Consider the following 27,806-nt stretch of genomic DNA (forward strand, 5'->3'; position numbering starts at 1 on the left):
TATTATGCTTAGTTATATCATGCACTGGCCTTGGAGAGGAGGCTAGATTTTGATAAGCGCAGTTGACCCAGGAGAACCGCAAAGTTTGAAGATGACACAAGGGCTAAGCCACTTAAGCCCAAAACTTACCCCTTCTTGCAACAATGAAGGGAAAAGATTCACAACTATTATTATTATTATTATTTTATTTATATATTTTCCAAGAACTAGGCCTAGAAAGATCTTAGCCTTTGTTAGCATATGCTTCCTGGTAGAAGCCGTTAATATTTCTGTGCTTAGGATGGCCTATATGTTGCATTAGGCCCCATTGCCCTAGGAATATATTGGCACATGATAAATGTTGCTTGGAAAAACGAAATGAAAAGTGTCATGTTGCCACATGATCCCTCCAAAAATTTGGAAGATCTAGGTATACTTCTTATATCCTTTACATCCTCTTTTGACCTATTTTGAGAGTTATGGAGAGACCACTTTTAAAGAGATTAAAAACCGAAGCCACCAACCACCCAAAGATGTTATTCTCCATCCAAAGGCATAAGCAAAACCCAAACAGAACGTCTGAAATTTAACCAGCCAATTACTTCTTTACCTTAAGAATATCAAAGCACACCTCCAACAATATTTTATGAGTAAATATAACAACGATATGAGAGATAGGGTTATCTACTATTAAATGGCCACCAATAGAAATTATTATAATGTTGTGATGCTTCACAAACAATCTTGTGCATGCCCATTGAAGTACAAAGAAAAAAAAAACTTGTAGTTATTAGAAAAGAATGGTGGGACAGAATTGCATATCCTGTCACATTTAAGACTGTAGACACTAGCTACAATGCAATCCAAGTAATACGAATCAACCTCTAAGATGAAATAGTCCCAATGGACCTCTATAATAATTGTTGCACTTATTTATTAGGACACAACAGGACAAAATAGGGTTGTGCTCAATCAATCAAGACAATAATATGCTAGAAGAAACACAAAGAAACAAGACAGATCAAGCAAAGATGTTTTACATGCATACATGGGCTTGTTTGATTTGTGCGTGAGGTTTCCAAATGGTTATGGTAGTTATTTAATTTATTTCGTGGTTATGTAACTTTATTGTGTTTGTATGTGGGTGTGAGTTATTTCCACGGGGAAGTCTTTGGCGGTTATTTAACTTAATATTTATGTTATGGAAAGAGGATAGAAGTTATCGGAATTATAATTACTGGAGTGTAGAGTTATGGTTATAACTTTTTTCCTTAACTTATTTAATAGGCATAAGTGGACTTAATGGATATGATGTGAAGCTATAGAAGTTCTTATTTTCTCTCCCAGGAGAAAAGGTACACCGGCCTCCAAATAGGCTGGGCCGTTATAGCTTTGTTCAAAATACCAAGAGGTGTGCACCTCTAAACTAGCCAAGTTTATCTATTTCCTTTTTATCTCTTATCTTTTCGATCCTATTTATCAGTTCCTATTTTCCCTTTTCCCACAATCCGTGCACAACTCATCTAATATCAAAGAACCAGGCATGGCCCTACCATTGGATTGGATTCCCAAAGGCCATGGCGATGGCGAAGTCTTCCATCCAGCTTCACAAGCGGAAAAGTATAAATCCTTATCTAAAGCCATTTATCTACATTAAAGGCCACATGGGATGGACTGGAAGTCCATGTAGATTCAAATTCCTTTATTTGGTCTTGAGAACAAGACCTTACTTTTAGGGGGGAAGGAATGATGCGTGCATACATGGGCATGTTCGATTTGTTTGTATGTGGGTAGGATTTATTGCCACGGTGGAGTCTTTAATAGTTATATAAATGTCTATGGTTATGGAAAGTGGGGGGAGGTTATAGGAGTTAGAACTACATGGAGTGTGGAGTCATAGTTTTAATTTGTTTGTCTAGCCTATTTAATAGGAAAAGTAGAATTAATGGATATGAGTTGAAGTTGCAAAAGTTCTTATTTTCTCTCTCAAAAGAAAAAGTTTCGACTAGCTCCAAAAAGGCTGGGACGTCATTGCTTCATTCGTAAAGCCAAGAGGTGGACACTTCCAAAATAAGCAATCGATCTATTTCTTTTCTTATCTCTTATCTTTATGATCCTATTTCTTTTTCTTTAGAAGGTCAGATTTTATTAAAAAATATAAGGAAAAGAAGAGGAAAAATATAATACAAAAGCCTGAAGCAAGCCTCCACCTTCGGCATTGCCATCAGCAGAGGCTCACAACCGCCATCTCATAAATCTAAATCTAGAACGAAGAGCCTAATTAAGAAACAACTTCTGCATGATGTGCTAAGGAAGGGAAACATCATCAGAGGAGGTCCCAGATTTCGCTGCATCCTTAGCAAGAAAGTCTGCGACAGGATTTGCTTCTCTGTAGCAGTGAGAAATCTTCCACTCAATAGAGTTTAGGTAAGTAAAGAGATGATTCCACTCCTGAAGCACAAACCATGGAATGAGCCTATGATAGAAGAAGGAGACAGTTGCAGAAGGGTTAGATTCGATCCACAAGCATTGAATGCTCTTATCACGAGCGAGCTTAATCCCCTTTATAATACTCCAAATCTTGGTAGAAAAGCTAGTAGAGACACCCAAAAAATCTAGTACCTGAGCAACAATCTACTGTCATGATCCCGAAGGATGCCACCACCTCCAGCACGACCTGGATTTCCAAGGGAGCAACCATCAGAATTAAGCTTCACCCAAGATCCCATGGGCTTGCACCAGTGAACTTCCAAGATACAGAGCACTGGCTTACTGGATTTTTCAAGATGCAGCCTACTGCAGAGGATAAGATCAGAAACTGACTTGGGCGAGAACTTCAGTCTGCTACATAGGAAAACAATCTCCCCTTTAATGCCACTGAAGATCACAGATGGGCTTCTTATTTTCCCCTCAAAGCACCTCTGGTTCCTTTTGTGCCATATAGCAGCCAGTGTGGAAAATAGGCCAATCAACCAGGCCTCTTTTAAACACCAACCTTTCCCCTTATTGCTCCACCATGCCGCCATCTCAACCACAGTGGCTTTCCAAATCCAAACCTCATTAAATAGCTCAGCAGTTTTGCTCCATAGAGCTGAAGAGAATTGGCAATCAAGAAACAAATGGGAGAAAGTCTCAGTGCTTAGGTCGCATAAGTCGCACTTTGAGGGAAATTGAATCCCCTTGGCTTGGATCAGATCATCTGTTGGTAGTTTCCCATAAAGCCAGTGCCATCCCAACAAAGAGAGCCTTGGAGGAAGGTGCTTATGCCAAACAAGAGCAGCCCATGAAAGCGTTGGATTAGGGGATCTTAAACCATCCCAAGTAGATTTAACAGAGAAAATACCCATTGGATCTAAGCTCCATACACATCTATCCTCCATAGAAGAGGAAGGGAGATTTATCTCCTTTATCCTTTGAAAAATTCCATGTAAGAAGCTAGAATGCACTTGGGGCAGCACCCATTTGCCATTGTCAATGAAATCAGCCACAGGATGAGAAAGACTTGACAAAACGTCCTCACCCAGATCAGATAAGTCCCGAATGGGTTTAGGGCTCAGCCATTTGTCGTTCTAGAAATCAATACTTCTACCACTGCCAATGACCCATCGCTCATTATCACAGATGAAATTCCACATTCTCCTTATCCTTGGCCAATTAGAAGAACGTTTATAAGATCTCCTCATTCTACCAAAGCCAGACAAAAATCTGGCTCAAAAGAGTCTGCTCAGCTGGGAGTCCTCATTCTTGATCTTCCAGGTCAATTTAGCAATTAGAGCCATATTAATCTTACGGAGCCTTCTGATGCCAAGGCTTCCCTCCTGCTTAGATAGTGGCTGCTTTAGAAGAGTCAATCTCCCCCATCCAAACGAAGTTTCGCATCCATTTTTCAGAGCATTTAATTACACTCGTAGGCCACCAATAGATCGAGAAGCTGTGTGTAACGACCCAAAGCCGAGATAGGGTAATAGTTACTGCCCTCACGGGCGATGATCAAATGATCAGAAAAATAAAACTAATATCTTATAAATTACCTATACAAAATCATAAATTTACTACATAGTCCAAACGAACACAACAGAAAGCATTCATAAATAGGAAATTAAACTAAGGTCCATAATCCATCAACTGACCATCATATGTTTGGTGGCTACAAATAAAGTCTCAATAAGTCTATTTTAATGAAACTACTAAAATAAAATAGAACTTATCTTCTCCTCACATCCATCTATGCTGCACCAACATGTGTGTTACTGATCTGAAGGGAAAAATGTTGGGTGAGCTTAACAAGCCCTATGAGGAAAACCATGCCATACCAGAAAAAAAAAACATACATACTGGTAAAAACACAATATTGACGTAGTCATGAAATACATAAAACATAGACATACTTCTATTCTAAAATATGTAAATACAGATAAGAAAAATATCTTTTGAATTGTTCATAAATAATTTGACATGATAATTACAAATCACGACAATGTCATTTATACTCTTAAAATCCTAAGGTAAGTCAATTATCATATGAACTACCCAATGCATCATGATAGTGAGGACACACCACTGATCAACACGGCCGCCTATCTCGAGCCCTTTGACTGGACCCCCGTGTCCTTTGACGAGGTTGGCCAACACCTCCTGTCTTTTCCAAGCCCTTTGATGGAAATCCCAAGCCCTTTGATGGGAACCCTGAGCCCTTTGACGAGGTGGACATACCCTCATTCAGTACCTAAACCCCTACTGAAAATGGTGGACGTCATATAGGGTTCTTTATACTATTCATATCTATTTCTCTTTTTTTTTTTTTTTTTTTTTTTTTTGGTCATTGCATTCCCTTTCAGTTCATTTTGTCCTTCCCAAGCCCTTTGACGGAGTGGACATAGATGGACCTTTAGTGCCATACTTTTAAGGTCATTTCATCATTCTTAATATTTTATAAATTCATATATTTCATTCCTTAAAGAAAATCATGAGGCGATGTCATTATACTCATAAGTACATAAAACATAAATGTTAAAACATGAGATGTTGTAAATGCTTATGAGCTGCATATAAGACAATATCGTCACAATGATAAAAACAAGAACATATCAAGATATGAAATGTGATAAAAAGTCGACGATATGACAGTTCCACTCACCTATGTCTTTCCTATGATCAAAATCCTGATCAATATCTCGCTTGTAAGAACAGTTACCTTAAGAGTATATTCAAATGATTAGGCTTTAATTTATACCAAATTTACTTCCTCATTTTACTATTAATGGTCCCCCCTAAAATTTATATTTATTGTTATTTTAATTAAAACCCTTTTTTTATTATTTTTCTTTTTTTAGTATTGTGTCATTCACTAAAAATCCCAATTTTATTTAATTACTAAAATGATCCTTTAATAGTTGTGTAGAAATTCTCAATAGTTTTGCACCCCAAATTGCATTACGAATATATTCATTTGAACTTAATTACATAGTTCAGATGATCATAATTGGGCCATTTGTTATATTGTATGTTATAGGTGTTCCCATTAAACTATTTATTTTAGGGGTTGTAACTCATATTTGTCTCTTTCTTTGCATTTCAGTTAGTGCATAATTAGTGCGTTAAATTTATATGTAATTGAATGTCTTTTCTTTAATTATACCCTACCTTCATCCTCTCTCATTTTCTTTCTATCATACTTTCTTTATCCCTAAATTTTCCCTTTCATTAATTTAATTTTTTTTCTATCATTTCCTACTTGTCCAATTCTCTCATATTATATATATATATATATATATATATTCATTTTATTTCTCACACATAATTACAAGATAGGGTCTGAAATCTCCTAGTTTCTCTAAAATTGTCTTCTTTATTCTCAGCATTGAAGCTTCTTCAGATCATATAGTTTCTGTAAACCGCCCTTTATATTAGGAATTTACTTCCTTCTCCAATTTCCTTCTTTGATCAATTCTCCCATAGTTTATGCATGCTTCTAATTATTATTATTATTATTATTATTATTATTATTATTATTATTACTACTACTACTACTACTACTACTACTATTGTTGTTATTATTATTAGTATTGTTATTACTATTGGTATTATTAATATTAGTAATAGTAGTAGTATTTAGCTTTTCTAAAGTGTAGAGGGCCCCCCTTTTACTCAACCCTCTCTCTCTCTCTCTCTCTCTCTCTCTCTCTCTAACAATTTTTCCCTCTCTATTTATTTTATTTTAAAATTCAAAATTGATTTGAAGATGAGTTGCATATGAATACACCCTCCCTCTCGGTTTCTGTCTCTTTCTTTCTCCATTATCTTCGCTCCCTAATTTTGAATCTCTCTCATTAAATATAAGCCTTGAATCATAAATGGGGAAGAAGACCTACCTCTTGAAGAATACAAATCCTCTCTTCTAGCTTGGGCCCTTCACTCCTCCTTGCTCCTCGCTTCAAGCCTTCTTGATTTTCAATTTTAGCCCTCAAATCCCCCCACAAACCGTTGAAATGACTCTTCTTATCTATTTTTCTCCTAATATTCTCAAGTTCGTCAAATCTTCTCTAAGACAATATAGTGAAAAAGACTCTACCTTCTGTCTTTAAACCTTCCAGTCACACTCTTTTCATTCGTATAAACTCCACCTAAAATGTAGCACACTTTGATTCTATCTACCTTCCCATAGGTGAAATTGAATTTTGTTGTTAGAAATGAAATTCAATAAAATTTACCTTCTCACCTCATTAGTTTGTCTTAAATATTAGTGGAGAAGAAGCCAAAGTAAGTATTCACTTAGTTAATGGCTATTGAATGCAATTGATGAGAAAGAGTATAAATGAAGAAATGAGAAGAGATGGTACATGTCATGGTTGGCAAGAATCCTTACCTCGTTTAACACCTTTAGCGCACACCATACACATACATACATAATATTTACTAAATACATATATACATACATATATACATACTTAAATACATATATAAATATATATATATATATAACACAACATATACTATGATTTACCTACCCCACCATGCTACACTAATTGTCTACACCTTAGCATTTTCATTAGGGCCTACCAATTTTAAGGCATTACACTATGCGAGGGCAATCCAGATATAACAGACTTAACTAAATCAACTCTTCCGGCTACAGAAATGAGCTTTCCCTTCCAACCAGCTAACTTTGCTTTAATTCTGTCGATCATAAGGAGGAGAGGATCCCTTTTAACATGGCCTTGAAAAATATCAACTCCCAGATGTTTGGTTGGAAAGTTACAACAAGGAATAGCTAATTCCTCAACAATCCACTGCTTCCTTACAGAAGGAATTTTACCCAAAAATAATTAGCTTTTCTCCAAGTTGAAAAACTGGCCTGAGCATCTCTAGTAAAGGGAAAGGAAAGAATTTAAGTTTCTAACATACCTCATGGAATCATTCATAAAAATGAAAATGTCATCTGCAAATAAGAGGTGAGTGGGAACATCAGCACCACTGGGACCGGCAAGAGGCTTGATCAGGCTTTTAGCAGCCAAATCATTCATACCTCGACATAAAACCTCTTCAGCAATAGTAAATAGGATAGGGGAAATGGGATCACCTTGACAAAGGCCTCTGTTAACCTCAAAGTAACCCACAAGACCACCGTTGAGAAGGATAGAAATCCTAGTAGTCCTAAGGATAGTGTGGATCCACCCAATCATTGTATCTAAGAACCCAAATCTTCTAAGAACATGGAACTGGAAGTCCCAAGAAATGGTATCAAAATCCTTTCTGATGTCAATCTTTAACCCTAGGCCCCCCTTGAAGCAATCCCCATTAAGTTGGCCAACTCCAATGCAAGACCAATGTTAGTCTGAATTAATTTTCCTTTCTGGAAAGCTCCCTGCTCCTGGGAGATGATCTTAGAGAGAATAACAGTGATGCGGGAGGCCATAATTTTAGGTAGAATTTTACAAAAAAAATTCCAATGCATAATGGACGGAATTTATCTAAAGATCTTGCTCATTCCACCTTAGGAATTAATAGTAAAAAATTATTATTAATTATGTTAGGGAAAATACCTAAGGAGAAGAATCCCTTAACTACTCTGCAAACATCAAAATTGATGATCATCCAACATCTCCTGAAGAAAGATCCCGAATACCCATTGAGCCCTGGAGAGCTATCAGGATCCAGGTCCCACACCGCTCTTTTAATCTCATCATCAGAAGGAATAGCGTCAAGCATAAGACGATCAGAGTCCTGAGGATGTTAGGGATACAATTAAAAATATGAGGGTGATTTTTTAGGTCCACTCTCTTGTGAGAACTTCCATAGAAGTCAGCTAAATAAGACCTCAATTGACCCAAATCGCTGACTTCAGTTCCATTCTCTATGACAATACTTCTAATGGAGTTTCTAGCTCTCTTGACTCTAGCCATGACATGGAAAAACCTTGAGCATCTATCCCCATCCTTCAACCACCTAATCTTGGACTTTTAAACTCATAATTTCTCATGGTTATGAATTTCTTTCCAGTATCTGGTCTTGGAATCAGCTTCCAAATTGAACAACTGCTCTGAATGTCCCTCCTCCTCAATATGCCTCTGAATGGCATCCAACTCTGTCTTTGAAATTGCAACCTCATGATCGAAGTTGAGAAAAGCTCCCTGTGACCAAGATCTAATAACGGGCTTCAGGGCCTTTAATGTTACACTCGTGCCCTAACCCGGTCTAATTTAAACTGTTATAATAGGTCTCAGATCGGAGATCAAAAGTACAGTCGGGTTTTGGCTCACGGAAACCCATTGTCGAAGGGGAAGAGATGACCCCACGTGTTTATGCATTGCGTGCCAGTCCAACTAGAGGAGATTCATACCTTCCGATCCCAGACGGTAAGCAACCCAACTCCCCACACATGAATCCCAGCATGTACGAACATTGCCAAAAGTCCATGGGCATGGTCGAGGGCAACTACCCATACGAGACCAATTGGAGGACAACAAGAAGTGACCACTTGAAATAAGCCACCGAAAACATCCTAGGCTTGAATTCGATGACTATTTTCGGTGACCAAACAGGCTATTGTCAAGGTTTCGATGCCCGTGGGTCCTACCACCCACATCGTAGATAACCTTGAATGATCCCAAATTATCCTTCACACCTTCCTCATGATATGAGCACTTTACGGACCTAAGTAGTGGGTCCCCGTGCTCCAAAAATTGGATTAACCCGATAGGACCAAATAGGGTTCAACCAGACGGACCCTAAGGCCTAACTTAATTCATAAGTTAGAAATGAGGATTTCATTTCCTCATTTCACTTGTGCTCAATGTAAGAGAGGAGAGAAAGCAAGAGGAAGAAGAAGAAGAAGAAGAAGAAGAGGAAGTAGAAGGAGGAAAGGACTTACCTTGGTGCCGTCTGCCACCTAGTTACCAAAATCTCTGCCGAAGGTAATTGCAATCACTTCTACTACTCTCTCTCTCTTCATTTTGACCTAGGTTAAGATAGGTTTGGATGGAATCTTAGTGCACAAACCATGTTGAGCTCAGGGAATGTGTATTTCATGTCCCCAATGCCATTACCAAGCTCAAACCAAGTCCGGTGAGCTGCGGCAACAAGATTGGCCAAATGACCAACTAGGGTTTTGATCATGCGATCGACGTATCTCCCAAATGGCTCAATGGAATTGGGATTTTATTAGCTTAGAATGATGCTAGGAACATCCCCTCCAAACTTCATGGAATAAATCCCGGTGATCGGGCTCGAGTTGAAAATCTCCAATTCGTGTACAGTTCTGTACTGCCACTGGAAACACTGGGTCTACTTCCAGTGGGCTGTTTCTAGTGAACCTCAGAGCCTTAGGAGCTCTCTACTAGTTTCATTGGAAATAGGACTAATATTTTTGGTGAAAATACCCTGTTTTCGGTGAGTGTTTCCTATGACATTACTGTCACTAGGGGACTTTGTCTGTACCCTTTGGGGGTGACCTGTGTGGGTCCCTCCCAATGTTTTCGAAATATACTGATGTACGGTTGCCTTTGTGTGGGTCCCTCCCGGTGTGTCACCTAGTTTATGCTCGTGGCTGTACTTAAACCCTAACACACACGAGTATAAACTAGGTGAGGGATGGTTGCTTTATTTTTGGGATTGTTTTATTATTATAAAACCGCTCACATGTATAGATCTTTACATGATTTATTAATTTCTCAAATGATGATGGTATGCTATCACATGTTTCATTTTATTTAATTGATATGAAATGTTGTGGAAATGTATGGCGGGATCCGGTGTGGCCGAGGTGATACTGGTACCACAATCGCCGTGTGTTTTGGTTGTATGTATAAGATGAAATTCGACGTGATCGAGGTGGTACCGGTGCCGTGATTGCTGTATGCTTGTTGCATTCATACATTGATTATATGCATTAGAGTTAGTTGTAGTCATGGATTACACCTTGTGGCTGATGTGTTACCCATGTCATGTACTCCGGGACTGCATTTGAAAATGGGTACAATTCATGGCCGATGATTGGTACCGGTGTTACGTAGTCCATACTCAACTATTATATGCATGAAAGATTAGGTAAACGGTCTCGGGTTACACTTTGTGGCCGATGTGTTACCGGTATCGTGTAATTCATCCTAACTATATCATTATGAAGGCATATAGCATATATATGGTTAGGTATCACTCCCTATGCTACGAACCCTTGCCAATAGGGGTTAAGGTGTTGGATAGCCCATTTTGGTATGTTTGATATGTCTTTTCGGAATGCTACACCCGCGGTACGATGTGATTGTTGGCCGAGGCAGAAACTTATCAAACGTGGCCAATGATTAGTACCGGTGCCGTGACAGCCAGGAGGGGTTATCAGGGGTTTGCTGGGTGACCCATGGATGCATACGGGGACTGATAGGCTTCTATTCACGGCTAGGGTTAGTAACCCTCTGTAGTAGATGGCGGTTCCGAGATAAGGGATACAGCCTAATGTGCCATAGTAGCATTTACCATACTTAGTTGTATTGTTAGGTGGATAATAAAATAAATGAATTGCATCACGAGCATCATGGACTATGTATTTAATTTCTGTTACTATGCATCATAAATTATTGCTGCGATTGTTTTGCTTAGATGTGCTTGAACCCCACCCCTCACTGAGCCAATTGTGAAATGTTAAGGTAAAGTTGTCAGAGTTCCTGGTAGGTTTGTAAGACAGGTACGTGTCTTACTCATACCACCGGTATTCCTAATGGTAAGTTGGGTTTACTGGAAGTGGGGTGTGACATTTAATTTCTGATCCAAGTTGTAAGTTGGAGATCCAGTGACATTAATGCTCCATGCTGCATTAATCAAATCTAAGAGTTCAGGGTGGTCCATCCTGAAGTTATTTATTCTGAAAGGGGAGTTCTTGGGCTTCAACACTGAACCAGAACAAGCAAGCAGGGTAGAGTGGTCTAAAGCAACACAGGGAAGCACCTTTTGCAAACAATCATCGAAGACCTTCAACCAATCTTTGTTCATGAAGGTCCTATCAAGAACTGCATCGACATGACCCCTTCTATGGTTGTTGCTCCAAGTAAACTTCCTGCCTGAAGAAGGAATTTGAATAATGGTAGTGGCATCAACCATAGTAGAAAATTCAGAGGCAGTCCCAACATAGAATTGCCCAGGCCCTCTCCTCTCATGGTCAAACAAAGTTGTATTAAAGTCACCAATAATCATACTCAGCCTTCCTGAAGTGGTAGTAGTCAACTCCATCCACAGGGTCCTTTGATCTACTCTGAAACATTTTGCGTGCACCACCAAAATGTCAAAAGAGCTTCCCAGCCATTAAAGATGAAAGGTTATTTGCTGATCAGACATAGATAGAATAGATGGCTTCTTAAGATTCTGCCACCACATAACCTATAGATTAGGATGCACATCAACCCTATTATTACAAATAAAATCCGTCGCGAACCCGAGCTTATTGAAGAGAAGCTTGGGAAATTTATCCGCTGTGATCATAGGCTCAGCAATACAAATAACATCTGGAGAATTGTCTGGAACTATCATTGATAATGTAACCTTGGCGGCAACCTTCTTTAGACCCCAAAAGTTTCAAAAGAGGACCTTCATGATCAGTCTTAGTAGATGCCCGACCCTCAACGTATGTTTGCTTACCTTTCTTCTTCTGCATTCTAACCCAACTGGGCTTCCCTTCCTCTCTTTGCAGTGCTACTTAGTTGACTCTCTCAACTCCCTCGCGAGCACTAGTTAAACCCTTGCTATCAAGGCTGTGGCCACCCCTAATGGCATATCCACTATGGCTGGCATATCTTAAACTCCTGTGCACCCCATCTAAGTATGAACCAGCGACCTGAGAAGCAGGGAGAAGCAGGGCCTTCATCATTCAAGAAATCAGTGTCATCCAGGTTAGATGGGTGTTGGATAAATCCAAGATCCTTACCAAAATCCAAATAGTCCACCTCATCCAAACCAATCACCACTTCCAGTCGATCATTACCTTCCATATTAGAGATCAATTCAAATTTTGAATTTGCACCGTTAGTTATGGAAAGTGAATCCACCTCAGTGCCCAAACGAGAAGGTCTCCTTGATTGGGGCATTACATTCTCCATAGGACTCTCAACCTCATTAGATGCCATAGCAAGCTCGCCTTCCATAACTAGAAGATTCTCTTTGGGATTCTCACTCTCCCCTATGATGGTTACACCAGCCCCGCTGTGGCCGCTCTATCACCATGTAGGGCAGACTCGCTACCATGAGTGGCAACAACGTCAGCTTCCTACAATGATCTTCGCGAGGAAGAATGGGTTGCAGGCACTACCGAGCCCCTAGGAGCATCATCTACATAAACAGTGCCTGGGATACCTCCATCATTCACAAATCTAGAAGCCTTAGAATTTGGATCTTCTTCTCTCTGCAGTCACCAATAGTATAGCCCACTTTTTTGCAAAAGCCACACTTCCCCAAAGAGTCCTCGTATAGCAATTTTTGCTTGAACCAAAACAAGTTCATAGTCCCTACCTTCATTCAACCTGAATCTCCTCTAGCCTTAGCCCCCCACCTCCATCACAACGAGAACACGAGCATAATTCCCATACATGATAGATTTGGTGCTTTGGTCAAAAGCAACAGGGTGAGTTGCAGTCTTTGCCATAGTCAAAAGCACCTTTTCGTTCCAATATTCCAGAGGCAGGTGCAGAAACTGCACCCAAACTAGGGCTTTGTTGACTAGCTTCTCGTGAATGCTAAAGTTCGGGTGCCATCTTTGAAAATGCATGAACTGACCTACAATATTCACAGGGCTTCTCCTCCACATTGACGCCATATCCCCTTTTGTTTCAAACTGAAAGATTGTGAATCCTTTACCCATGGGCTCCATCTTCACATTAGCCTTTAGTTTCCAAGAATCATGAGCTTCTCTTCTGACGTCATCCAAGGAAAGGAAACGGAAGTTGACTCTACTAATCAAGGCGAATCGATAGGAGTCTAACCGATCCTCGTAAGCATCCTAGGGAATGATCACCTTAGTGGAATTCCCAATGTGGACTAGATCAGGAAGATCATCCACCTCAGGCAAAGTGCTTCCTACCACTTTGGCATAAGATTTCTTAGGTGCCGGAGCCTCCGAAGGCCCTCCATCGACAGGGGCAACAACACCAACTATCGAGGAGTAAGGGGCCATTTGATAACACTTCTATTCCTGGAGAGTGTTCTTTTACAGAAGTGTTCTTTTTCGATTCCATGCTGTGAAGACACTCTGGCGGAATAGAAACAGCGTTTGGTAAAACTATTTCAGAAATGTCCTTAGAACAGGAAAAGAACAGAAACAGCGTTTGACAAACACTTCTATTCCTAGAGAGTACAATAATGAAAATTCACTTTTGAACAATGAAATCAATAATTACAAACATGCTATTATGGTCAAATTTAACTTAAATAAGGAAATCTTGTTCACTTTGAGTCCATTTTGCTGCCTCGTTATTAGCTCTCGAAGTGGATGCCATTACTCTAAAAATAGAAACACATCTCATTATAGCCTAAAAATAGAAATACATGTCTTTTCTGGTATTTGTTTACATCAAGCTCAAGAACTTCAAATTGATCTTCCTAGCTGCCCATCAAAATAGAATACTCTAATCGTAATAAAAGCCCTCTTCCAGCTCCAAAATATCAATCTCATTAAGGGGTGTGATTAATATTATTTCCAAAAAAATTATCTTGTACCACCCAATTTTTAAACCTTATATGAGATACCACCCTAAAGTCTCAAAAATACCTAGTGCATACCCTATTTTGAAAAAATAATGTCTCTTAAATCCATTCCATTAGCTCTTGAGCGTCAAGTGATGATGTGGCACCATTGATATTTTTTAAATGACAAGTTTATCCTTCCTCAAGGGTAGACTGACTATTTTACCCTTGAGATGTAAAATCCCCAGTTCATGTGACCCAACATAGGATTGAATGTTTAGGGCTTCTTTTTCAGCTCAGGCGACCCAACATTGAAGAAAATTCCGACCAATCTCCTCCTCTGACAATGAAGATCACCTAAGGATTGCATTTAGCCATTAGATAGAGCTCCAACGACGTCAATACCGAAGATCAATCAAGAACGCCATTTCTATAACAGATACACCTAAGATTAGAGTTTCCGATTTGATTACTGTAACAAACTTTATCTCGACATAGCCCTAATCAGTTTTCCAATTTGATTCATTCAGATATTAGTTTGGTAAGTTTCCGCTAGATCGAGGCACACCCAGATGGTGCCACCCTCGTCAAATACGTGCTGCAATGTTCCGGCCAGGAGAATAGGTTTATATTCTTCCATCCATTCTTCCTGCATTCGTACCATAGATTCTTTTCTGAAACTAGCTTAAGCAGTGCATCAGCTATGGCTTGTTGATCACGTGGGTCTACAAGCAACCCATTGTTCATTACAGAAAATTCATCCAAAGATATAAAAGGAAAAAATAATTCTAGAACATTCTGTAAATAGATTATGAAATATCTTGTCATGTTTTTACATTTTGGAACTACAGTGCAATAAAACAATCCTATTAGAGAATTGCTCCCAATCAATCGATGGCCGGACGTCGGGGACTGATATTTGATAAGAACGCACCTAGCAACTAGAATTGGGCGGTGATTTGATCGAAATGCGTCGATTCAGTTTTGGAATAAGTAATTTACTGAGATCGATGGGTAAAGATTAAAGAAATAAGAAGATGAAAAGAGATGGATCAGTTTTGGGGAAATAAATCGAATAAGAAACGGTTCTGATACTAAGATTAATGGCACTAGCTAGAAGGGTCTTATATTCAGTGCTCATTGGATGTGGATCTTTCCAATTTTAAAGAATCGAAGGGTGAACTTCGATCATCGGCTATGATTTGGACAGATTTACTGGGAATTTCTCAGCTTATTTGAATGATAGTTGCAGCTCTTTCTGTTAATTAATGGGAAACGTTGCAGTGGCGACCAACAACATAGATGACTTCTTGTTAATGGGAGGCCTTGAGGTCTCCGTTCAATATATGAGTTGGAACAGGTGGCGGAGGCGGTCACAGTGGTGATGTTGGTGGTAGTAACGGCGGTGGTTGTGGTTGGAGATGGGGTTAGGTGTTGTGGAGAGAAGGAAGAAAGCAGCCATGGATGGTGGCGGTTGGGACGGAGGGAATGGTGGTGATGGGGCCTGATGAGGGTTCATTGACAAACGCCATTAACATTTCTACCAGAGGGGAAAAAAAAAGGAAGCCATTAAATCCAATAATGGCAGGGAAGCGGCGACCGAGAGAGAGGTAGGGAAGCGGCGACTGAGATCGACCGTTGCAGGGAAGCGGCGACCGAGAGAGAGCGACCGTTGTAGGGAAGCGGCGACCGAGAGAGTGAGAACCTGTTGCAGAAAAGGGGTTGTTGATCGTGAGTTGCAGAAAAGGGGTCGTGGGGTTTTGAATGGTTTTGTTCTTTTAAGTTTGTAAAAGAATAGAAAAGTAACTTTTTTGTACTCTTGCAATGTATTCTTTAGTCATTCTTTTTCATTGATTCATTCGGGGGGAATACAAAAATGAACCGGACGTGCCAAACATATTTCTATTCTATTTGCATTCCCGCAGAATAGAAGAACACCAGAAACATTCTCCCAGAGTGTTATCAAAACGGCCCCTAAGATTTCTTCAATACATCATGATGCTCGTTTGGAGAAGTCTCCCTTCCCAAATCTCCACCTTTTGCACTCTTGGCACTCAAGCCATTTTCGGCAGATGGACCATCAGAGTTCACAACCGGCGCCGAAGGCCTGTTGTGAAGATTCCACAAATCAATTAACCGAAGTTGCCTTCCCCTATCCGATGGATGGCCACCACCAGGGTCATGTCTAGCCTCCAAAACCCTATTGTCCGAACCAATCACCATCAGAGTTCCTTCCTTCCCAAACGAGTTTGATCTTTATGATCCTATTTATCACTTCCTATTTTTTTTTCTCTTCTCACGACCCATGCACTAATCAAGAGGACATAGAGATCTAACATGGTTCACAGACCAATAAGATTTGCTACATCCAAAGATGAAGCTGAAGATTATTCATTATCTTCAACACTTTGATATTTCCTTAAACAAATTACCTCACTAATGAAAATAATATTGAACATCAATATGCTTCATCCTCTCATGATACATTTGATTTCTAATCAAATGAATAGCACTATGGCTATTTGTATGCATGCCTAAGAGTGAAAGAGGGTTGGGTATCCGCAGATTGACAAAAGTTAATTTGGTGTTACTTGCCAAGCTATGCTGGTATATTAAGTCTAATAGTTCAATATTTGCATCTTTCCTTAGAGGAAGATTTATGGCAGAAGATGGAAGACTTAAAAGGTTTCTTCATCAATTATTTCTGGTCTACATAAAGTATGGGGCTTTGTCTATGAATTTGAAAGATGGATAATACGAGATGGTTCTTCAATAAGCTTTTGGTATGATTTTTGGATGAGTGGTGCTATACTCTATGATGATATTGTAGACTTTCAATCTCTTGATTGTAGCCTATCAGCCAATGTATCATATTTTATATCTGATGGAAAATGGGATTTTTCTACTGTACAATCATTGCCTCTTCAAAATCTATGCAATCAAATCTCTTTGATTCCTTTCCATCAGTATTATGAATGACAAAAGAATCTGGTCTTTAACTCAATTGGGGAGATTCTCAGTCTCTTCTGCTTGGGAAAAAATTAGAGAGAAAAGCCCAGTTAAAGAGTGGTGGAAGATGGTGTGGTTGAAGGGTCTCCACCCAAGGCTTTCAATTTTTGGGTGGCGCCTGATTCACTGCAGCCTACCTATAGATGATATGGTTTCTAAGAGATCAGTTCCCTTGGCTTCAATGTGCAATTTAAGCAACAGAAATGAGGAAACGTTAAAGCACCTATTCCTTGATTGTGAATTTTCGGTCAGATTATGGTCTTTATTGCTGGATTTTTTTTATGAAAAATGGATTGGCTTTCCTACCATTGAGAGCCTATTCTCATGGTGGAGAAGAAAAGTTCAAGCTATTCATTGTAGTTAGAGTTGGCTGCCCCTGGCCATTATTGTTACGTTTCAAATGTGGGCAGAAAGGAACAGAAGATTCCAAAACCTGTGCAAGTCAGTGAACTATGCCATGCAATATGTTTTGAAGGGTCTCTGTGACTTCTCAACTCTGGTGCCTATAAAGATCAATTCCATGGTAGATCTTCTAATTGCTAAGAGGTTAAAGATCCAAACATCAACTTCCTGAGTTGATCGAGTAAAGGAAGTAAGCTGGAACAAGTTGCCAGGTAGATATTGCAAACTGAATATTGATGGATGCTCTCTAGGAAATCCAGGTTTCTCAAGGGCTGGAGGCATATTTAGAAGTGAGACTACAAATAATCTGAGCTGTTATGCTATTTACGAAGGAGTAGGAACTAACTTCATGGCTGAATTTGTAGCATTCTTTCATAGAATTAATAGTGCTGAAGAGAAAAGAGTGACTTAAGTTGTGGACTGAATGCGACTCCCAAGCAGTGGTAACCCTTGTTAAAAGGCAAAATATTCCATAGTGCTTTCTGCAAAAGTGGTGGTCTTATAAAGGATATTTGGATTCTGTGTTATGGATGATCACCCATTGTTTTCATGAGATAAATACAATGGCAGATAGTTTTGCCAAGCATCTCGTGACCATGAGAAGTTCAAATAACTGGGATATATCTCCAAATTTCATGATTCCAAACCTTGAATGGTACAGCCAGCATAGGCCTTGATTCCGCTTCATGTCACTATTTTTCATTTGCTTTGCTTTTTTGTTCTGCTGATGGCCATGTCAAAGGTGGAACAAGATCTCAAAAGTTATTCTGTAATCTTCTATTTTCTTGATTCTAATATATTCTTTGTTGATCTTTAGCAAAAAAAAAAAAAATAGGGTAGAGGACTTCCTCGAGTTCATTTTTCCAAGGTTTCGAGGAGAGAGTTAAGAGAGTACATAAGAGATTTATAGAGGTTTGGATCCTCAATCTTATGTCCTCTCCCAAGGACCACCTGACTAAGGAATCTACTCCACTATTCAATTCCTTTCAATAGGTAGGAACCAAATATTTACAGTAACCAATTGTTTGTCCTTTGGATTGGGATTCAGAATTCCCACGGCCAAGGATTTCATCCAACTTAGCTACAGCCCTTTAGCACCCATGTGCACTGTCAAGGATTTCGCCAACTTAGTGACAGTCTTTTAAATTAAGCATCGAGGTCCTCAACGAAAAATTTCTTACTCGAGCTCTCCAGCCAAGAATTTTTACTCACACAAAAACAATTATGAGCACCATCAGCTCACACAATCTTGCAGTAGAGTAGCTTCTTAGTAAATTTGATAAATACACACATTTAGCTCATTGAATCGTTCATATGATATTTTTAAGCACCCTTTCTCAAGATGATGTTTCTTTTAGCTCAATCTCTTTTAATAGCAAAGGTTATCATATCCTTGTGACTCAAGCCTTTTTATTACCAAAAAAAAAAAAAAATGGCACCAAACTAGCTGCTACAGTCAAACTAAATATAAACTGATTTTGAATTTAAGTACAAACTATCACTTTTGTATCACCAAACGATGGTTCATAGTTGACCACATTCCACTAGAATTGACTACATTCCACTAGAATTGACTGTAAAACATAAACATAAGTTCAACCAAGCTTCTATTCGGTCGGATGTGGCGATATCACGGTTGACCATCACTGTATCCCATAGATTCATAGTAGTTTTTCATTCAGCTCCATCGACCGCAGCCTCACATAGATGACAGTGGACAACAATGTCTAATAGTACTCCAAGTTAAACCACCTAACTTCTTAGGTTTTGATTTAGGTCGCACTATTTTTTGGGCTTTTCTGATCTTACTCAGATCCTTACATCAAGATTGCAATACATTTTATATTTAAGCATAGTTAATCTTGATCTTATAAGAAATTTCATCTTCAATGCTGATGTAGACTTTGAAGCTGTTCATTGTCTCTTCATAGATATTGCAGATAATAGTAGCTCTTCATCATTGACCATCTATAGTAACTCTTTATTTTCTTCAATATATTAGAACACCAAATCACATCAACAATGGATTTCATACCCAAAATATCTCTATCCAACTAATAATCTTTTATGATTTAACATGCTTGAATAGTGGAGCCTCTATTTTCCTAGATTTAACTTTCCTATGCACCCTTGATAACTTTTGCACTCATATGGAGTCCAATCAAATCAGTTACTACTATACTCGCGTATTGTATTACCGCATCTTTTAGAATACCCTAAGCACTCCTACACTCACACACAGTCTTATCACTCGATCACTACTGCACTCGAGTAGGGTATTATCAAACCTTTTTAATCATCCCAATCATCTCTACAACCATCTGTAATATGATCACTAGGTTATTACCAAACTTTTGTAAGATAGTTACCAGACGCCTTTTAATTTACTTTGATCACTTTTTTTTTTTTTTTTGGCTGAAGGTCAAGAAGAATTTATTAGAAAGAATGAACGAACGCATTGCCATCATCAGAGAAGGAATCAAGCCAAACAAACATCAACTAACAAGATTCAAAATTCAAGAAAATCTGAATCTTGGAGGAGCACTCCCACTCCGTAGATGTTCTACTTGTTGTAGTATGCTTTGCTAGACCATCTCCAACCATGCTAACTTCCCAAAGGCAATGATGAATACGCCAATTGATCCTATTTAGGAAATCGATGTAGAGGAGCCACATCTATTTGAAAATCCATGGGATCTTTCTCTCCATAACAGACCAAACCACAGCTTGCGAATCACATTCCAAATCAATCCACTTTAGATCTAAAAGCTTAGCAACATGGATTGCTTTGAAGAATGCTGCAAACTCTGCACTAAAATTTGATGTGACATCTTGGAACAAGGCAAAGAAAAAAATAGAAAAACCCAGATGATTCCGCACGATCCACCAGCTCATGCAAGACCTGGATTGCCTAATGAATATCCATCTATGTTGATTTTATAACAACCCATTGGCGGAGGAACCAAAAATATTTCTTTAATCACTTTAGGCCTAGGAGTGGGCCTCACCAATTGAAGCAATGCAGACAACAGTAAATCCTTCATAATCTTAATATTCACAGGGAACAAAGAAGATACATCCTTTAACTCATTAACCACTGCTTTAACCACCATAGACGATGATCTATTGCAGTTGTCATACCTTCTATGGTTTCTTTCCAACCAAATCTGATAAAGACAATAAATAATTGTAACAGATCAGATTTGCTTACAAGTAGAAGTTCGAGTATTTCTTTTCCACCAAGAAAACAGTTCTTGAATAGAGGGAAAGCCTTGCCAACTTATATCAAAAACTTGAAGAAGCTCCTTCAATCTCTGCTTTGCATAACGAGCATCTAGAAACCAATAGGATAGAACATGCCATGACCTTCTCATTAGTGGGAAGTCTTCCATGAGCCACCCACCATCCAAAGATAGAAGCTCTAGGTAAGAAGCCTTTATCCCAAACCATCTTGGACCGTGGAACTTCTATAGATCTACAATGCAAATTCTCCTGAGCAAAGTAGGCAGAGAATTTACCAGACTGCGTTAGAGACCATATACGTCTGTCTGACTATAATACCGAAGGAAGGGGGAAATTCTGAGCTTGATTACAGATGCTTTGCAAAATAGGCGAATGTACCTGAAGAAGATTCCTAGACCCATTAACAATGAAGTCTGCCACGGTCGCCTCTAAGGCCTTATCGCTTTCACAATCAATGGAGCCTTTAATTGGGGATTCAAATAGCCATCTATCCGACCAAAAAAAGATAAGCATCGTTACCCACAATCAACCTCTCCTTCGATTGAACAAACCCCCAAATCTTCTTAATACTAGGGAAAATAAAGGAGTAAATATAAGAGGATTTGGGAGAACCCTTTGGAGAAAAGAACTGACCTCTCAAGAAAGACACCATCATAGATTCATCCATCTTGATAAACCAAGCTAGCTTAGCCAACATAGCCATATTCACATCTCTCAATCTACGAACCCCCCCCCTCTAACTTTGGTCTACAGACATCCATCCACTTTACCGAGATTGGTCTTGAGATCTTAGCATCCACACTTCAGACAAAGTTCTTGATCCACTGTTCCATAAGAGTAATGGGCGTCATAGGCCAGAGATAGATCGCAAAGTTATGCATATGAATACTACCCATTATAGACTTTACCAACTCAACACAACTAGCCATTAATAGCATTTTACCCTTCCACCCAGCTAGACGAGCTTTGAACTTGTGAACTAACGGCATAATCAAATCTTTCTTCACCCTCCCTTTGAAGATTTCCACACCTAAGTATCTGGCACTCCGAGATATTCATAACATCTTTGATTCAATGCTTCCTCACCATTGAAATTTTCCCCAAAAAGAGCTTACTTTTCTCCATACTAATGATCTGCCCAGAATATAATTGGTACTTGTCTAGGAATTTCTGAAGCTACTTCACACCTCTTAAGTCTACATTGATAAATACAAAAATATCATTTGCATACAGAAGATGTGTAGGGGTCAACACATTTCTTGGGCCAGGTAAAGGACGAATCTTCGTTTCCAATAATAAATTATTCAGACCATGACATAACACTTCTTCTGTAATAATAAACAATATAGGTGAAAGTGGATCCCCTTAGCGAAGACTTCCCTCCACCCCAAAGAACCCCACTGGGCCACCATTAATCAGAACAGATAGACGAGTAGATAACAAAATTTGATGCAGATGGTCAATTAATATTTGGGAAAGACCAAATTTGATCATAACATCAAATAAGATTCCCCAGTCTAACGTATTATATGCCTTTTGAATATCCAGCTTCACAAACATGCCTCCTCCAAATGATTCAGTGTGCATTAAATTGGCCAATGCTGAAGCCATGAAGATATTAGAGGAAATAATTGTTCCTTCCTGAAACGTACCTTGTTCATTAGATATCAACTTTGGCAAAAGAGAAGACAAACGCATGGCCAAAATTTTGGGAATTATCTTGAAATAAAAATACCCAAGACATATAGGACGGAATTGACTAACCTTTGATTAATCCCCTTAGTAATGACAACCTCAGAGAAGAATTTATGCACCACCAAAACCACTTCAGATCCCACAATACTCCAACATGATTGGTAAAAAGAGCCAGGGAATCCATCTGGAACAAGGGTGGTCGAAGGGTCCAAATAAAAAACGGCCACCTTGACCTCGTCCTTAGATGGAGAAGACACCAAGTACCTGTTCTCTTCCATAGAGATGATTGAAGGAATATAATCAAGTATCTCAGGAGGCACAACCTCCACACCTTTCTTGTGAAACACTTCAAAGTGACCAGCAATAAATTTCCCTATGGTTGAAAATTCAGTAAGGACACCACTAGTTCCATCTTGAATCTCCTTAATTTGATTATTTCCCCATCTGATTTTTGTCATCATATGAAAAAACTTCGTGTTCCAATTGCTATATCGTAGCCACTTCATCCTAGACTTTTCAGCCCACAATTTTTCCTGAAGTATCAAAGCAGCTTCATATTCCTTTTTAGCAGAGACTTCAACATTGAACAAGGAATCCAAGACACCATTGTTTTCAATGGATGTAGAGACGTCCTCAAGAATCCGTTTAGTCTGAATAACTTCTTCATCAACATTTGGGAAATTTTCTTTGGCCCACATTTTCAACTGAGACTTTAATTGTTTTAGCTTGGAAGCTACCACATAAAGAGGAGTTCCAACTAAAGGTTCCTCCCAATACTGCACACACCTAGTAAAATCTTCATTGTCCGCCTAAAATTGTTGCATTCTAAAAGGAGCATTGGTCGGGCATGGGACACCCTCACAGGAAATAATAACAGGACAATGATCAGAATAGCTATTTGAAACCACCCTCTGGGAGGAGCCAGGAAAATTAGAAAACCACTCCTCAATGCACATACTACGATCCCGCACTGCACAAACATTCCCCACACGTCTGTTGTTTGACCAGATAAATTTGCACCCCGACGATGGCAAAGAGATCAAAGATGTTGTGTCCATCATAGCAGCAAATTCACTGACAGAACTAATGTTGAACCTACCAGGGACACGTTTCTCATGAAAATATAGAGTTGCATTGAAGTCTCCTAGTACCAGCCATAAGCAAGAAGATATTGCCATTGAGTATAGGTCAAACGCCAAAGCCGATGCCTCTCAACCTAGAAACTACTTGCATGAATTACGGATAAAAAAAAAATTCCTGCCAATTACTTTGAGAAAAAGAGAAATATGCTGGGACGAGGACATAATCACTACTGGCTTTAGCACCTCCTCCTTCCACAACACCCAAATGTTCAGAGCCACATCTTAGGTTCAGCAATACACATTACCATAGGGTCATAAGACTTGAGCACCGCACATAGAGAAGCTCTCGCTCTGCCATTCTGGATACCTCTAATATTCTAGAAAAGAATATTCATAAACTACTGAGAATTAGAGGCTTGACCAGGGTGGGATGAACCCCTTCCCTGCAGATAATTATCCACCATTGTCAGCTATTGAACTTGAGCACTCCTATGCAAAATAGTAGGTATTACCCGAGGTGGAGAATAATTACAGCACGAGCTACTTCCTTGACCCATCACACGTGACACTTAGGCATCGTTTGATAACATTTCTACTGTTTCTGTGCCTAGAAACAATGGAAAAGACTTTTCACATTTCTGGAAACAAAAACAGATTTTTTGGTGTTTCTAGAAACGGGTGAAACAGAACAACTTCATCAAACACTTTTTATTTTGGTTCTCCGTTTCTAGGAACAAGAAAACGTAGAAACGGAACGTTGTCAAACAATGCCTAAGTTTATCCCCATTCTGGCCAAGGACAATTTCAATATCTCCTTCCTCCATCTTGGTAGACCCCACAAGATCCCTCCTTGGACGTGAAGATGATTCAAAAATCGAGTTACCATTCTGAGAAAGGTTCTCTAGAGAATTACCAAAACAAGACTCCATTACCCTCTCTACCGAATTGCTATCATTCCTCATAATTGAGGGTGCTTCCACTACCAAATCCTGATTTGTAGCTGCCTCATTTGAAAGTAGAGTCCGATCCAGACCACCAAGTGATTGATGTTCCCTAATAGGACCGATAGGATCAGCATCGCCACCTATAGTAGGATTTGTTGGAGTCCTTTCCATAATAGGATTCTCACCCACCACTGACCGCCATTCCTGCCGGCGACGGTTCCTAATCGGACGCTCTGCTCATCTTGCACCGCTGTAGTCGTCTCAGTTGCTGCATCTGCCAAGCGAGCATCCACCTTGTGCCCATAACGACGGCACTTCACGCAACGAACCGGTGGATTTTCAAAGATGACCGGTTGTTTGAAGATAAAGGATTCAAACGATCCTTGCTGCTCCCTCTCCACATACAGTTCTTCAACTCTTGTGACAGAGTCATCGATCTCAATACAAACTCGAGCAAAATGACCATACATTGGGTCCCCAGTCTTTTGATCAATAGCTATAGGCTTCCCCACCGCCTTAGCCATAGAAAGGATGATCTCCTCATCCCAATACTGCTAGGGAAAATCCAGGAAATGGATCCAAGTCAAAAGATGGGTAAGTTCCTGCTGCAAAGCGAAAAAATCTTGTTTCCATCTCTGAAAACGAATCAATTGACCACTAACCCGGACAGGACCTCTCTTCCAAATTGAAATTATACCAGCTTCATTCTTAAATCGAAACATGACAAAGCCCTTGCCAAGAGATCTCAAATCAACTTGTTCCTTCAAATCCCAATTTTCTTTCATATATGTGCGCATAACCTCCATGGAAGCAAATCTGAAGTTAACTCTACCTAACCAAGCAAACTTATGTTTCTCTAATTGTCTGTCATAGACATGTTGAGGAATCTTCAGCCGCTTCAAACCACCATCCTTCACTGCAGAGGGAAGACTATCAATGACTGGTAACAATGGTCTTCCCACCACCGACGCAAAAGAACGTCTCACATTAGGTTCCTGGGCATCCCTAGAGGAATCCCTGTGAGAGCCAAGAGGATTCATCTGCTGTCTCCTCCCTCAGTGGTGCCACTTCTGCTCGCATAGGAAATTCATCAACAACACCGACTGGATTGATGAGATATTCCCCTACCAGAAAAGGATCCGGTAACCACCGCACTGCCCCAAAATCCCTTACCCCACCAGCCGTCTCCATCAGCTGCGAGTCCACGTCTCCCACATACCAGAGGGTTCCCGGAGAGGGAGGTCACACACACACACACACTTACTTTTCTTAATGACAGTTATATTCCCAGTCTAATCATTCAATCACTTCCGGGCTGAGGTTTAGTGGTGATAAAATGATTTACTCCGATCACGTATGAACTAATGTGCCAGTATGATCCTTCAGTCACTACCAGACTTGCATACGGTTGTAACAAAAAAAAATAAAAAAATCTTTCACAATTATCAATCCTGCACACGTGCAGTCTGACTGATCACCACTGGGGACTTGCGTACGGTTGTCGTATAACCAATAAATAAAAACTAAAAAAGAAAATGACTAGACTCTAAATTTTTTTTTTTTTTTCTAGAATGCAATTTTATTAATAAAAAATAAAAATAAAGAAACCATATAGAATAACTTTCATGGAACCAGGTGATTTCTCCCCCAATCAATAGTTCCTAGTATAATATGTTTTCCTATCTTACACACATTCGTACTGATATGTTTAGCTACCACTAATATTAATAAAACTATCTCTTCCTAGGCTACTTACATTATTAATAATGGAAGATGTGTCTCATTATGACAGGAGAAACTTTTGAGGCCAATGCTAGAAGATTTCTATATGAACTGAAATGAGTATACAATGATGGGTGGAATACAGGGAAGGAATGAAGCGATTCGGAGGAATTGAGTCACATACTTCTTGAAAACACTATGACAACATGGCCCTGGAGTGCAGTCCCTCTTTTTCTTGATATTCATAATTTTGTATCTATACCAGGCTACACGCTCAGGCCTACTAATGAAGTAGTTATCCTCATGATACTTGTTGCTTCTAATATCATTACCAAACTCTCACACATAGACATCACTAATCTAAACATTAATGTACTTAGCCATATTTAATTATTAATTTTTCTTTCTTCTGATAAAAAAAAAAATCCATAGAAAGCGAGCCTAGGATCCCAATATCAGCATTGCCATCAGCAAGAATTCAAGTTACACACTACCGAAATCTATAATTAGGGCTACTCATTACATCTTTAGTCAAGATCTCATAAATATGTTTAGGAAAAACCACATTGAAAGATGTGGACTTTGCCTTCATCACCTTCTTCGCCAAATATTCTACAATGTAATTCACCTCTCTAAAATTATGGGTAATCTTCTAAGTGACAGACTACAAATATGGCCTAATGTGAAACCATCTATGGAACGCAAATCAATGAAGCTTTTTCTATCTTACCACCTCGACAACTGCAGTAGAATCTGATTCTATCCAAAGGAAAGGAATATTCATCGCTTGTGCTTGCATTAGTCCATGCATAAGACATTACTAGATTCATATACGACATTGCTAAATCCAATTTATTCCACAAACCCCTCTATAACAACATGCATTCTAATCATTTAGCTAATACCAGAATTGCATACGGTTCTTGGCCTAACTGTAAATCTTCGATCCCATCTATACTTGCATGTAGATTGATTGAAACCATTTGACCCATGCTAAATTCATATCTAGATTAATCAATTCCTTGGATACATTGATCCTCGCTACATCCGTGCATAGATTAATCAAATATCTTCTTCCATTGACCTCACTATACGCGCTAGCTTATAGTTTATTTAACCTCAATCCCTTCAATCGATCCCCACTAAACCCACGTGTAGATAATTTGAATCCTGCTTTGATCAAACTATTCTTAGTGAAGCTAAGCTTAGGCTGATGGTATCCAATTACCTTCCAATTTTTTCCTCATGGGCCCACGTACTTGATCATCACATGATCGCCTCTATACTTGAATATAGTGTGGTCACCTGCTTTGATCTATACTACACCCTCATGTAGATTGATTGAAACTCGTTATCCTTGTTGTAGGTGTATAGATTGGTTAGCCCAATCACCCTACTTTCAAGTAGAGTTGTCCATTACTAATCAACCTTTGATCCTGATACGGCAAAATTTGTCACCCAATAAAGCGAAGACACTTGGCATCCGAGGGAGGGACACATGTTTCCCATCCGATAGAGGCCGCGAGGCTTCAAACCACGTGAGGAGAAGATGAGGGTTCCCAAAACC

The 27,806-nt window shown here is 39.3% G+C and overlaps 1 protein-coding gene across 1 annotated transcript; it reads right to left on the reverse strand.

Annotated features, from left to right (window-relative positions):
- Positions 1-8,444: 8,444 nt before the first annotated feature.
- On the reverse strand, positions 8,445-11,700 carry LOC122092944. Its single transcript, XM_042663240.1, has 2 exons — positions 11,227-11,700; positions 8,445-8,609 (listed from the first exon to the last, which is right to left on the reverse strand). Exons 1-2 carry the CDS (start codon positions 11,698-11,700, stop codon positions 8,445-8,447), a joined length of 639 nt encoding a protein of 212 aa, XP_042519174.1.
- Between the last annotated feature and the right edge of the window lie 16,106 nt (positions 11,701-27,806).

Source organism: Macadamia integrifolia, chromosome 11 (genome assembly GCF_013358625.1).
Source record: "Macadamia integrifolia cultivar HAES 741 chromosome 11, SCU_Mint_v3, whole genome shotgun sequence".
Classification (NCBI taxonomy): Eukaryota; Viridiplantae; Streptophyta; class Magnoliopsida; order Proteales; family Proteaceae; genus Macadamia; species Macadamia integrifolia.

Coding starts and splice junctions, on each gene's coding strand:
- LOC122092944 (XM_042663240.1), bottom strand. CDS start 11,700: ATGGAGTTGACTACTACCACTTCAGGAAGGCTGAGTATGATTATTGGT. Junction 8,610..11,226: donor ACTTGGATCAGAAATTAAAT/GTCACACCCCAC, acceptor TCTTGGTCACAG/GGAGCTTTTCTCAACTTCGA.